Below are 15,234 nucleotides of genomic sequence, written 5' to 3'. Positions count from 1 at the left end.
TCTATAACTAAAATTGCTGGTGGGTCAAAATGTAGGAGAGAGCCACAGAGAAGAGCTCCGAGGGCAGACAGCGAACATCAAGGGAGAGCTAGACTAGCAGGCTAGAGAGCAACACAGTGACTTCCAGCGAGAACGATCACAGACAGGAAGTCGCCTGCTTTCAACTGAAGAAGCGGAAAAAAAAACAAAAACAGCTCTTCAGTGACACAGAGTGGAGGCGGGTTTACCACAGCGGCAGGCAGAGAGCAGCTGCTGGAGCCAGACGAGCTCCACAAACGCTTATGACTGATGTTCTCGGTGCTCAGCCTCACTGCCACCACGCCTGCTGTGCACTTCACTACCAACTCTGGCCACCAATCACGCTATACATGCAATTCCTTCCATTTAACTGCATTAATTAACTTTAGCGTGCGCGTTAGCTGAGCACCCTGGCACAGTGGTGTAACCCCGATTGTTCGACTAAACCAGGCCATGTGACGGCGTGAGAGTGTGGATCACTACAGGTGGATAAGCGTTGCAGCCATCGCCTAGAGGAGCTGGCAATCGACCCATCGGCATCAGCCCACTTGCCAGGAAGGAAAGACTTTGCCTATGATTTGACAGCCTGGCCTGTCAGTCTGCATGCCCCTGATCCCTGTCAGGGCCGTCTGTCAGTATCTCATATCAATCATCAGCGCTGATGTAGCAACTCGTTCCAGACGGCAAGGGCAAAGACCATTGGTTTGTCCGGATAGAATTAATCCACGTCTCCCCATTCAGGCTACAGGTACAGCCCAGTCACCAAAACTGAGGGAATGAAACGCCACAGAAAAATACTCATTTATCTTCATCGGGCAAAGACCTCATTCCACGCAACCCAAAAGTTCGAGTCAGAGAAGAACAGAAACCGGAATATGTTGTGTGACATCATCCACCAATCAGCGGGCCGGATGAGAATCACAGCGTGATGTATTCAAAGACAAGTGGGAGCACCGTTATCTGTCCAACCCAACACAACAGGTGCTTCAACATGTCAACCGGACAAACTGCATTCAAAATTCACTGCTCTCCTTCCTCGTAAACTGAGCACTGATTTGCACAAAGTGCCACTAATCTCTCCCTCTGCACAATGGAGGCGAGGGTGGGGGGGGGGGGGGGCATCTCGGTTGCCTTGAAATGCTAACCACATTGTTACAGTGACCCACGGCCGAAATCACAGCTCAGCCGAAAACAGCAGGATCACTGTGTACTGCCTTTATCCACAGCTGAAGCCACCAGAAGGGGTGGGATCATTTTTTGCAATAACTAACTGTTTAGGTTCTTATTGGGTCAGACAGTGACTGACAGTAAACGATAATACTGTAATCCCGCCCTCTATGGTTCTCAGTGCCCTAGTCCCAGGTCGAGAAATAACTGGATGCACTTTTTTAAAATGTGTTATTTTTTTATTTTAACTACTATTTTTATTTTTAAAAAGAAAAGGATTCTGTACAGTTAAATAATTGGGCCCCTCGCTCAGCGGCCCCTGGTCCTCCTGAGCATCCCATTGGTGTGCCATGTTCTCTGCAAATGAGCATGCAGCGAACAAGGCGAAGGGGATGCTACATACTACATAACGGGGGCATGGTAGGGCTGGCTGATATAGCAAAAATATCATATCGTGATATCGAGAGCCACTGTGGCATTTAGTGTCATCCGTCCTGTTTCCTAATGCATAGAGCAGCACTCAGCGGGGCAGGGGAGCATCTGATACTGTCCCTCCAATATAGGAGGGATGAATGAAGCCAGATTATTCAGGGGGACATGATTCCCACCCCCCCCCACCCCCGCCAAGGTGCTACAGCCCTGGTTACACTGACCCGGGCACAAAGCTAGGGACGCCTTTGATGGGATGCAGACAAGATCCCTTAATGACATGTTTTACGAAATTATGGAAGGAAACCGAAGAGTCTGCAAGAAACTCAGGGGCGGAGCTGGAGTACATCCATCCCTTCCATTCTGTATATATATGTGTATAGATGGACAGGCCTCGTGCCCATTGCTTCCGGGATAGGCTCCGGACCCACCGCGACCCAGTAGGATAGGCGGGTTGGAGAATGGATGGATGGATGGATGGATGGATGGATGGGTAGACAGACAGACTGAGGGCTGGTACAGCATAAACAAATAAACTCTGGAAAAAGGCAGGTCATTTAACTCATTACACTATAAAAAAGAAACAGAAATGAATCAGTCTAAAATGGATTAGCATTAGCCATAATTACATCACGGAGAGGACAGTTATGTAACCGCTAACTTGTTTAATGAGGCGCAAGCATATAGATGACGATGGGCCGGCCTTGTTTCCTAACGAGTTTAACAAATCATACGCCCCGAATTTAGCGGCATTTTAGAAGTCTGAGATATCTCAAGGCGACTTCCTGACACACACCAGGCACAATGTTTTGTAATTATTACATTGTAGTCACCAGATTTCGTCATAATGCGATAAACACTTCTTACTTCGTGGGGACATTTTTGGTAACCTCAATTTTACAAAAATCTGTGACTGCAATCAAAGAAACTAAAGCAGTCAAAAGTCTTGCATTTTGTTCATTAAGTTATGGTTAAGGTCAGGACTGGATGGGGGTTACGGTCGTCATCACAGTTGGGATTAGGAATATGCCTATAGAAATGAATGGAGACTCTCATCCACACAGACCCCTCCAAGGCAGCCAGGCTTGGCGACACGCCGACCAGCACGGGCTGAAATGGGGAAGCACAACAGAAACGGGGACAGCGGGCCTCCTGGGCGGACTGACATCCGGTGCCACCTAAAAGATTAACCCACTTCTGAGTGGGCTCACATGCCACTTTAAGCTACCAGGAACATTCCTGTGAATTACGTGGGTGATACACTGAGCAGGAGGGTTAGTACCAGGAAAACGGCAGGACCCGTGACCACAGCAGCGGGACAGACTGAGCATGTCGTCACCCCTTATGTGCGATGTGACGTTTCCTCAAAGCACCTTCATAACTTCATAACACCAGGATATTATTCAGATGCCATTCAGTCTAGATGCCTTCCTCGCGAACGCGACAGGCCGCCCCCAAAACATGAACGAGAATCTCATTTACCTGCCAGTCCTCAGGATTATGGGTAACTGCAGCTGTCGCTGTTGAGATTGGGTTACTAGCCTGATACCCAAGGTGACTGACCGTCTTGTCTAACAGGTGGCATCAAGAAGCTAACAACAGACATCTGTTAAAGTTAAGAAACCTTATTTAAGTCTGTATTATATGAACGTACAACGTAAACACAACTTTTTTCACGCTTCACAACATATGAACACGACATAGGCAATTTGTGGAAAATAGTATCCTCTGATGTGATTCCAAGTGGTTTCAATCACTATTTGGCATGAACTCTGCCGGTAAGTAAATAATCAGTCACTGATTAATCGCAGAACACAGGGGAAGCGTGTCACTAAACCAGATCTGATCTCAACATTGAATAAATAATTCTGTTCCGGACGAGATATAACGGCGCTACACGGATACAGGCAGTGACGTTAGGCAGAGACTTTTATTTCCTCTCTGCCTATCTGTGGTTGACAATCTCCAAGCTGCTGTGTCCTTTAACCAGAAAGCAAAAGAACACCTTTCAAACGAGGTGCGAGTATATGCATAGATGAATATATACGTGTGTCCATAAAACACTGATCGCAGCCCTTGAGGACTTGTATCAATCATGGAGTATATTTCTAAATAACACATTTTACGATTTCCTAATAATATGGAGAGGAATATTTAATGTTTGATTATTTCATTTGCTGTTTCCGGACTCGAGCCACGCTTTCCTGTTATAAAGTACAGCATCTCTATACTATCACGGTATGACCGGCGCATGCTTGAGCCGTTTTAAAAGTTAGCTGCCCTGCTTATTGTAAGTGACAGAAGACACGGCTTGCAGCATTAAGAAGGTGCAATTAAAAGTATTTGGGGGGGGAGCGCTGTTTGCACGCCGTTTATAGCACTTATACATGCATCCAGCTGTATAGTAAGGAAGCAGAGCACCGGCCTCCGGTGCGCTGCATTCCTGGAGTGACAGCAGGCTGCAGCGATCGCGGCCACATACACAGACCTTCATTATCACAAACTAAAGCCCGAGCCGATGCTTACCTGGCTGGCTTTGTGAAACTGCTTCTTGAATCCGGCTACCGACATCCTGGGAAAATCAAACGGTTATTTCGCCGCTGCCAGAGTAGACGGAAGGGGATGAGAAACATAAAAGAAAAACGAAGTGAAAACGAAAACGAGAGGTTGGAGAAGAGTGATCTCCGCGCTCCAGTAAGCCGTCCGCTGTCGCGACTCCAGACACATCTGATGCCGTTTATTAGGCGATATGAAGCCCTAGAGGGATCGTGCAGTGGATCCAGCAACCAGAGCGGAGGAAAAGCTTCGCCTCTATGTAAATGAGCAGCATCAGAGGACGCCCCCGCAAGGCCGGCGTGGGGACAAGAGGCAGGCATCCGCGGCGTGGCGGCACCTTAACGGGAAAGCACTGTTTGCCTCCATGACGCGCAAGCTGTAAAATGACGAGTCGCCCGGCTGTATATGACAAGAAACAATTACTTAATTTTCATTGCTTCATAATCATCGCGGACAAACAGCACTGCTCGCTGTTATCATAGAGGAACTGTCAGTGCACTTTGTACTGCTTCCGAGATTAAGTTAAATATTAAGCATCATCTATATTCTCGGTTCTTATTATTATGTATCATTTGCGCGGATATTTTTTAAAATGGAGAATAGATATTGCAGGATCATCGTTTTAAACATAAAAATCAGTGTTATGTATAATATGTTTTGTAAAAATTGACTAGAACGATTTATGTTACTTTTTAGCTTATACACACGTTGAGTCACATAAATCGAGCAGTTTGGCATATTTCGACTGGTCATATATGCTTAAACGTAACCAGGATACGCGCTTGAGGTGGACGGGCCGCCTAACACTGCTTATTACATTATGAATGTGCTATATGCCCCCTGGTGGCTGTACAAAGCATCGCTGCGTTTAAAAGAAGCAGGTGATGCTTAATGACGCGACACGCTCATCTAAAAAAAAAAAAGAACCGTTATTTGCCATAAACTGAAGTACTTGTAATGAGAGTTGGGGAAATGTTGTGTGACAAACACATATGTCTAAATCAAGATAAATAGATAACAGTGCATGACCATAAATGTACTGTCATTTTAATAAAAAAGATTCTTAAAATTATTGGTAAAATCAGACACAGAGGAAGTGACAGAGACACACTTCCCTGCTCTATGGTTAATTTCAACAATCAGAATGACTGGTTTGGAAATAGGTTTTGAAAGCAATGAACATTTTCAAAAACAATGCATTTGAATAGACATTAAACAAACAAAGGAAGTTCCGTTCAGGAGATGGCAGGCTGTACCAAGCCAGTGGGCTCAGAGTCAGTAACAGACCAGATTATGACTATGCACACTCAGCGTATAATGTACAGTGAAAAGCAGGGCTACCAGACAAATGCCAGCCGGCAGCGTAACGCGGGCCAGGCACCAGGCGGCGCCATATTAGAGGAGGCAGATAATAGACGCACTAACTCAGAGGATGCTAGTGTCCCGAGGAAACACACAGGGAGCTTCGGTGTGTCAGAGGCGAGAGAAACACATGGCAGAGGGAGGAACCGGTGAGCTGCAGGTCACTGCGGGAATGCAGCCTTCCTGGGGACTGAGAGAGATGGAAGAGATCAGGGCCAACAGAACACACAAATAAAATAAAAAATCCAGGAGTTCGTTTCACGAAAACAAAAAAACAACAATATGAGGTGGTAATCATAGACTGGGTCTAGGGTTAGAGATAGCAAACTGGTGCTAGGGTTTAGGTTAGAAAAGGTATGGCATTTTCAGGCATCAAGTGTGTTTTTATAATAGGTCTGTGACCACGTAGGATGCGAAACAACAGGTGAGCATGGCTTTAGTAACATATTTCCTACTTTCCAACAGTCTGTTGTTTCACCCTAAGGCCTCAAATTAGGGTTAGCGAACTGAGGCTAGGGTTATGATTAGGAAAAATATGTCATTTTCAGGCATCAACATGGGCATGCTTTAGTAGGATATTTCCTACTTCCCAACAGCCTATTGTTTCACCTTAAGGCCCCAAATTAGGGTTAGGGTTACCAAGTCACCTTTCCACAGGATGCCCCCCCTGTGTAACTCTGGCTGGGAAAATGTTACATGCAGCAACTTGCACCAGTTACTGAAATTTACCCCTTATTTATGCTGTAGAAATTACTTTGGGCAGGGCCAAAGGAAAATATTCTAGCTGGGGGGGCATCTTAGAGCAGGCCATCCTGCCACAGAATGCCACCCCTGTCTAACTCTGGCTGGGAAAACCCCACGTGCACCAAACTTACACCAGTTACTCATATTTGTCCCTTATTTATGCAGTTGAAATTACTTTGGGCAGGGCCATAAGGAAAAGATTCTAGCTGGGGGGGCATATTATAGCCAGCCACCCAGCCACAGAATGCCCCCCCTATCTAACTTTGGCTGGGAAAACCCCACGTGCACCAAACTTACACCAGTTACTCATATTTGTCCCTTATTTATGCTGTTGAAATTACTTTGTGCAGGGCCATAAGGAAAAGATTCTAGCTGGGGGGGCATATTATAGCCAGCCACCCAGCCACAGAATGCCCCCCCCTATCTAACTTTGGCTGGGAAAATGCTACATGCAGCAAACTTGCACCAGTTACTGAAATTTACCCCTTATTTATGCTGTAGAAATTACTTTGGGCAGGGCCAAAAGGAAAATATTCTAGCTGGGGGGCATCTTAGAGCAGGCCATCCTGCCACAGAATGCCACCCCTGTCTAACTCTGGCTGGGAAAACCCCACGTGCACCAAACTTGCACCAGATACTCATATTTGTCCCTTATTCATGCTGTAGAAATTACTTTGGGCAGGGCCAATGTCACGGGAGATCGGCAGTGATCGCGAGCAGAGCGGCGATCGTGCGGGGCAAGGGACATCAGACACAGACTCATCAATGACAGACAACGGGTTAGTACAAATCAGGAACTTAAATACATGGAACAAGGTAGCAGGAAACAAGACACGACTGGGCACGATCAGGAAATCACACGTGGGTAATTAGGGGGCGTGGCACACACGAGGAGCGGACGAGCCGGGCATGACAGCCATAAGGAAAAGATTCTAGCTGGGGGGGCATATTATAGCCAGCCACCCAGCCACAGAATGCCCCCCCTGTCTAACTCTGGTTGGTAAAATGCTACATGCAGCACCCTAAGGCCCCAAATTAGGGTTAGGTTTGGCAAACTGAGGCTAGGGTTAGGGTTAGAAAAACTATTTTTTTCAATTTTATAATACTATTGCAGCATTATCTGTAATTCATACTATATCTAATTTTAAATGTCTTGGGGTTGCACCATAACCATAATCTCTTGGGGGTGCTGATTCATCACAGACCTCCCCATAAACCTCAGTAATTCAGCAACAGCATATGCAGTTCTTGCCACACTTACAGACATGCGGGAGAGCCACGGGGAACATTGGGCACTGCAGGTAGTGGGGGTCCTGATCAGAGCTAACTCCCCCTGGATGCGACACCTCTTTGGGCTGCTACAAAGGGAGTCTCTCCAGGGTGTGCAGCATGGCACCAGGCCACTTTCCCCGCCAGCATGGAGTGGGCTCTCGAGACCGTCCTCTGAGCTAATGCATTGGTGGAGTCTACTGTGGCCATCCCCCCTGACCCCGTGTTTTTATGAGCGGTAAGTGTGGGCGGCAGACGAACAGCTCCAGTGCTCTGAACTCAGTGAAAGCGGAGTTGCCGTTCGTCAGCTGTGCTTTCTAGCCAGCGGGCACAAGGCTCCAAGACAATCACGAGCTCCCAAACACTCACCCTCCAGTGTGAATTAGGGAGCCTTTGAATCAAATGGGCTTGAGACGTGTATGACACTGTGCTAGCACCTCTGGGTGTGTGAGAGACTGTGCTTTAGCAGGTCTATGTCTGTGTGTGTGAGTGTAAGAGTGATACCCCGATATCTCACCAGCGTGCAGGTTCACGCCTCAGCCACACGGGGGCAGACGTCAGCCCAGCTGTGGAGGGCTGTGTGCTGTCGTCTCGTCAAATGGTCTGCTGGCAGATAACAGATCGATCCTAAACATGGAAATGACCTCTGAACTCTCAGCTCGTCTGTCTCAGATTGACACTGCATGCTGTCAGGCTTCTGGGCGCTATAACAGACAGTTTGCTCTCTAACTTCAACAAGCAGCCGCAGGGCCACACCTGACAAAATGTTACACTGGGTGCCACTGGCCAGTTTTATGTATAATCTGACATGTTTAAGTGCCCTTATCGAGTGCAGGGCCCCTGAATCTGCTACGGTATTCAGGCCTCTCTACTGCCACTGGCCTCTCCCTCACACACATGGAACAAACTTGCTTGATCCAACTCTCAACTGATAACTGAGTACAGGGACCCAGCCCCAATCCCCCCAAAAAATCCATAGCCTTCAATGGTTCACAGCAGCAAGCATATTAATGACCAGAGTGCCAATACTTTGAAATGAAACCTAAATTACGACCTATTCTGTTTTCTGTTTGCTATACATGACCATATTGAATACATTTCATTCCTGTAATAAAGTACATTCTCTGTGCAACTCGTTTATCTCTGGTCACACTACATGCGACATTTCACCTAAAATGCAGTCTTCTTCTGTAGAGCGTCTTCTCAGAGTACGCTCACTGATGTGCACTCCCTGACTGTCCCATGGACTGAGCAGCTCCTTAACAAGACTGTATTCAAACACTCATCGCCTTGAAAGTAACCTTCAGAGGATAAATAATTGAACAGCTAGACTTGAAGTAACAATAACGGTGATCGCTAGAGTCACTCTTCTCAGTGTTAAGCGCTGTTGTCATGATAAAGTCCTGTTCTATTGTAGTCAAAGTCACGGTTCAGGCTTTCATTCTCCAGTCTTGTTGCCGTGGTCGACAGTACAGAAGCGTAAATGGGATCGTGATCTCGTTTGTCCTTGTCAATCACCTGCATGAGGTACATGTGTCTCAGCGGGGACGGCAGGAAGACGCTGTCACAGAGAGTTAGTATCCAGCCTCCACCACTGTCCATTTCATAGAGAAGAAACTCTCAGTCATGTATTATTCAGCTTGTAGATCAGGCTCTGTTTGGGTTAAGATCTTCAAACCCACTTTCAGGGTGTGAATGAAGTCTCAGGTGTGCACCGTCTAGAAGAGACTATGACTTTGTGGGTTGACGCAAAGGTTCTCGGCAACAGGCACAGATATGAGGGAAGAAGATGGCGAAGTTCGGCCAAGGCAGTGGGTAACACAATAGCTATGGGTTTGACCAAAGGTTGCAGGTTCAAATCCCTAAACAGAAATGTAGCCTTATCAGTATTCCATAACTGTCTGCCTAGTGTATGGCTGAGATGAGGCGCAGGTCACCCTGTCTGGAAGGTGACTCACACGCACAATGGGCTCGCTAGAGACACCAGTTCACTGCCTCGTTTTCCGGGAGGAAGCCAGACTACCCGGAAGAATCAGTGAGAACATGTATCATCTTCTGTTCTGAAGCATGTTCTGAACATGGAAATCTTAGTCAGAAAAGCTGTTCGAAAATCTATCAAAAAGAAAACCACGTACAAGGAGGCAGCCACTTAAAGCAGTAATGGCCAAGGTTCTCCTATATGAAGCACCTTTAGCATCTAGATAGATGTTCAGAAAACACCAAGAGAATCTAGTAGGAACAATGTCTAACAAACAAACGATGTCTAACAAACAAACGATGTCTAACAAAGTTCTAATGCACAAAAACAAAGATCAGTGGTGCCAAACCAATAGGCTGGTAAAAATGCCAGTAACAGGCCAAAGTGACCTGCATTTTTCATTGAAATGGATCAAGTTCAAATTCTTATTAACTGAACTTTGGAGCCACCTTAGCCTTAGTGCAACAGCCATAAAATATGTGAAATCTTCCAGCGCAGCGGGGCACCTGAGGCAAAATAGTTGATGCGCGGTAGACTTACTGTTGCAAACAGTGCGTCGGCAGCCATTAGTGGGCTGATGAAGCAAGCGCTCTCTCATCCAGCAGCAGTAACCGAGCATTTTTATGTTAATGAACGAAAGCGGCTCTCACAGAACCATGCGGCTTAACAGCTTTCGCTCGCATCCGCATGTGAGCACGCCGACGGGAAACCGTCTGCAAAGCTGAGGTCGCAGCAGGGGCGGTTTTAAGAGAGTCTAAGCTGGCAGCCCGGTCCGGCCACTGGAGACATCCAGGCTGCAGCCCAACACAGCAGAAAGCCAATTAGGAAGGCAGGGTGCCCACCTAGGGCAACAATGGAGGGAGATGCGAGGCTTTAAAGCCAGCCTGTCTCACGGTTAGGGAGACCCCTCCACGCCGTTTGCACAGCCCCCACCGGAAATCGCTCCCGCTCCTAAATGAAAACAGGCCGTGGTTCATGCATAGGAGGGGCTCCTTAGGGGACACAGCTCCTGCTGGGGGGGGGGGGGACTGCACGGGGCTCCTTAGGGGATACAGCTCCTGCTGGGGGGGGGGGGGGGGGGGGGCTGCACAGGGCTCCTTAGGGGATACAGCTCCTGCTGCTTTCTTGCTTCCATCATTTGAATAGGAAGTTGCCGACACCCAGTGATTCCCACACGATCTACACTTCCCTAAAATGCATCAAACTGTGCCCCCCGTGGCCGGCCACTCCATCCCCCCCCCCCCCCCCAACAAAGCCCGGAAGCAGGCATCTCTCTGAGGCACTGGAAAGCAGATCGGGTCATTCCGGTGAAGCACTGGGGAGATCGACCTTCTGCTAATGAGACGCACTCGTCTTTAATGAATCGGCCAGCAGTGCAGTTCCCACGCGATTTCTTCCGATATGCCGCTCATCAGGAGATCCACTCCAGTTGCCTGAGGACACAACTGATGTGCTGCGAAAGTTGTTAATGCTGATGTGTGAAACCTCATGGTGGAGCTCCAGAGAGAGACCCCCCCATGTTAAGGCTGCACACGCCTGAAATATAACAGCCCTCACTACACAATCAGGGTGCTTATGGTTTCCAAATAAAAACCAGAAACATTCCACAGTATCCACTGAGCCACTTAAGAGATTACAGTCTTCTTCCCTCTCAGGTGTAATTTGCCGTAACAGAAGTTCAAGAAATATGGATACTGCAGTTCCTGTGAAACGGCAGTTGTACCCTAAAACCACTGAAAAGATTTCTGTACACTTTCTTTTTCTTTTTCTCCCTCTTTTTCAATTTCTTATTTCATAATATTCAGACTTTGGCAAAGTTAGTAGTTAGCTGCCCTGCTCGCTGGCAGACGCCTGTCAGGCCAATTCACGCAAAACTGCCAAACCTGTGTGATCAGACTTTTGAAGAGCTTTTCCGATTAAGATTTCCTGACAGTGACTGTTGCGGAAGTTGACATCACGTGTCTTTTTCTTGCCAAGACAGGACTACACGTCACCTCACGGGCATACAGGAGGCAGCTGATGGATGGACAAGCCCATCTGTTGTGCTCACCTGCCCTGAGACCAGCAGGACCACGATGACTGGCAGCACATTCGCATCTGCACAGCTGATCAAGTTAGTGTGTGTCAGCTGTGTCTGGGTCTCATATTCTCCCTTCACCGAGTGCAATGAAAAAGTTGCAATCAAAGCACTCTTTGTTTCAATACAATTCCATTTGCCCATAATAAAATTGCTTTTATTGGCTTCCTTGTAAAGTGAACACAGTAAAAACACTCTCACATGCCACATCTCTGGCGCCATAACCTTGGTGTAAGTGCATTGACCAGAAGCTAAATGGTTCCTTAAGTTCCCTAGAAATATTTGAAATTTTCTTGACAGGAACATCTGTAGAAGCTTGCTTCAAAGCAAGCAAACCATCTCATCCAGTCTGGGAAGGCGGCCCCACAGTGTGTTGGTAAGTGTGGAGACCCACCTGGCGGTATATCCTTCCTCGAGGGCTCTTTCCAGCATCCTCAACCGGGATCCCCCACCCAAGCTTCCTGCAACATGATTCAATAAATTCGGGGGAAAGGTGCAGAAGGGAAGAGGAAGGGTTCCTCAGCTCAACTATGGTGGGACCCCAACAGTGTTTCCCAATCTTGTCCTCAGGGACCCACAGATGGTCCATGTTTTTGCTCCCTCCCAGCTGCCTGGGAACAAAAAAATGTGGAGTGTCTGACAGGGAGGTGGGAGGAAGCAAAAACGTAGACCGTCTGTGAGGACCAGGATGGGAAACACTGATCTAAAATGAAACATGACTATCAGAACAGAATGAATTGGGACATGGTGGGTAACTGGGCACCAAACATCTCCAAGGTTCACACTATTGTTCATTGAAGGTGTCAACAGTGAAGCATAAACCGGCGACTACTGTGAAAGCTCCCCTGACTCGTCCTGAGACGTCGAGGTGCGGCGGGTGAGATTACTGCTGCTTTAGTGATGGAGAGCCAACAAAATATCGCCAGACTCAAAACTGCTGAAGAATAATTTCTGCCAAGTTAAGCACAGCAGGATATTCTGGCAGGATCTTCTCCCTAACGAGAAGGTAAGGAAAATGAGGAGGGCAGGATTTTAGTGGTGAGCCAGATGGTGCGGCCAGTGCCGTGCTTTTCACAAGGCCCTTTGATGATCTGCCTTTGGTGTTTTCATTGGTTCCTCATTGCAAGGCTCCCAATTCGTGATTTTGAACTTGGTTGCTCCGTAATGGGACCTGAACCACATTTCTATTAAGGTAACAACAGACAAAGTAAGAGTAAACTAAGAAGTCTTATCCATATCATTTCTACAAAAGAATACTTACCAGAAGTACAATGCTTGGGTTTCCCACTCCCTGTTTCACATTAGTATGTCGTTTGATTACTGTCACGCCCAGCTCGTACGATCCTCCTGTGTGCCACGCCCCCCTGATTATCCACGTGTGCTTCCCCGATCGTACCCAGCTGTGTCTAGTTATTTTGATCAGTCCTGTCTATCTCAGTCCATGTCTTGCCTGAGTTCATTGTCTGTCATTGATGTTAGTTGGCGTCTGATGTTTCCCGCACCTTGTTTCCTGATTAAACCCTCGTTTTTCCCCGATCCTGCCTGCCTGCCTGCCTGCTTTTCTGCCCGTCTGCTTGCCCGAGCGATCACCCACTCCCCAGCGATCGCGGCGAAACGTGACAATTACGGTGGTTTCTCCACATTCAGTTAACAACATTTAACTTTAGTGAGCAATACTGACAGGCCTGACTTACACATGAAATTTATAACGCAAACCCCCCACCAGTTTTTGGTCTACGCAAAGTTCACGTTTTCTCAAGAAATTCCACTCCGTGGTGCGGTCCTGTGTCACCTTGTTTTGCTGTCTCCCATGGTAACGAGAGACAGGTATAGCATCAGTCCTGAGGCAGATCGTGGTGATCCTGCCTCCTCTCAGGGTCAGATCTCACCATTAGCTCCGTGTGCAGTTGTTGCCTGAAACCGCTTTAGCCAGTCCGCATGGCCCTTCTCCATTATTGGACCTGCACGATGGCCAGGACTCTTTAGCTGGAACTTCTTGAAAGTTCCACACTTCTCCCACATGCCTGCTAAAGAGGCCATTAGACACTGTTGTAATGCAAAAAGTAATTCTAAGGAGACCAAACAGGTGTCACATAGAAAGAGATGAGCCTCTAATGTACCCATTACACAAAGTGAGGCCTGGTTATTATGAAAGGCTTTCATTCCTAATGTGGCCACATCAGATCAATACCAGACGTGTGATGGGGAACCTTGATTAATCTCTCTTCGCTCCTTTCCAAAATGGCCAATGAAGGACTCACAGCTACGCAGTGTGGTTGGGGACACCAAACAATGACAAAGCATCCTGATTAGATTTCATGCATTTCAACGTTATTATCATTGCGTGAAGTACAAGCACTCAGACAACGAAATCTGATACGAAAGTGCAAAAAAGTCCCAATTGTTAGAAACTAGTAAAATATATACAGGTCACTCAATAAATAGAGAAATATCCATATATACAGGGGTATACATGGTACACATGGAGTGACATAAGTAAGCACAGCCCTGGTTGGAATTATTGGCACCCCTCAATTGTAAGTACAGGATGTAAAATATCTTCAGAAAAAAATGGAAAAAAAAAAACCCAGAATATTTCATAAAATGCCCAAAGTTATTGAACAAAAAAAAAAAAAAGTGTTCATATAGTGAAATGAAAAATACAGACGTATAGTAGACTAATATTTGGTTGCAGAACCTTTGGTATCAATGACATCTCCTAAATGTATCTTGTAGCTATCTATACGCGTCTTACATCCATCTGCTGGAGGTTTCTGTCCCTCTTCCATTGCTATGCATTCCAGCTCTTTTAGGTTTGCAGGAGTCCCTCTTGCAATGGCAGATTTCAGCTCTCTGTGGAGATTTTCAGCGGGATTTATGTCAGGACACATTGCTGGCCAGTTTAAATCAGTCTCTTGTACCATCAGCCCCGTTTTATGATGTGCTGGGCAGGTTTAACCCCCATTGTAGGGCCTATTGGTCAGAGACAGAACAACTGTTATGGCACAGTGTGATCAGGCTGCTCAAGATGCTCTGCATGGTACACCAGTAAAAGCTGGTCAGGATCGGAGTTGACAGAAAGCCTTTCTAAAGTCTCCTTATGAGGTTATCGTGCTGCTGCACCTTCCTGACCAGGGTAGAGGAGTCGATGGTCCAGGAGAGGTCCTCAGAGATACGCACTTCCAGGAGCCTGAAGCTCCACCTCAGTACCATAGATGTGGTAGATGTGGTGGATGTGACAAATATAATGTATGATGTGTATAGTTCAGTGTAACCATTTAATGTCACAACTCAAAGGCCCGTATCTCACAGAGCCAGAATTGTTGGTTAGCTAGATGACTTTTTAGATTTAAGGTTCCCCGGTTTAATGGACTTTATCCTCTTTCATTTACATGTTTTTGGGGATTTTGTGTGTGTGTGTGTGTGTGTGTGTGTGTGTGTGTGCGTTGGTTTTTATGATTTATCAGGACTTTTCACCTGATTACGTGCCGACATTATCGGGACATTTGGGATTATGAGGACAGGGACGGTGTCCTCATAATTCCTGTAATACAGATGCATTTATCTAAGTTAGAAAACCCCCCCTGCAAACTTTGGGGCCAAGTCCTCTTACACCACAAAACCACGAAAACCA

The 15,234-nt window shown here is 46.9% G+C and overlaps 1 protein-coding gene across 3 annotated transcripts in view; it reads right to left on the bottom strand.

Moving 5' to 3' along the window:
• LOC125705891 (endophilin-A3-like) overlaps positions 1-15,234 on the bottom strand; it is a 42,786-nt gene that overhangs the window by 9,567 nt on the left and 17,985 nt on the right. Inside the window, exon 1 of one of the 3 annotated variants that reach the window (XM_048972229.1) lies at positions 4,141-4,900. The exons of 1 other annotated variant lie outside the window; for it this stretch is intronic. In XM_048972229.1, coding sequence (XP_048828186.1) covers positions 4,141-4,185 — 45 coding nt within the window. In that variant the 5' untranslated portion in view covers positions 4,186-4,900. Of the gene's footprint in view, positions 1-3,096; positions 3,655-4,140; positions 4,901-15,234 lie in introns of those variants that run through there. One more of the 3 variants, XM_048972231.1, reaches the window with a different exon arrangement.

Source organism: Brienomyrus brachyistius, chromosome 13 (assembly GCF_023856365.1).
Source record: "Brienomyrus brachyistius isolate T26 chromosome 13, BBRACH_0.4, whole genome shotgun sequence".
NCBI classification, from domain to species: Eukaryota; Metazoa; Chordata; class Actinopteri; order Osteoglossiformes; family Mormyridae; genus Brienomyrus; species Brienomyrus brachyistius.
Note: the sequence above shows the minus strand (reverse complement) of the source record. Positions and strands in the feature narration are given on the sequence as shown.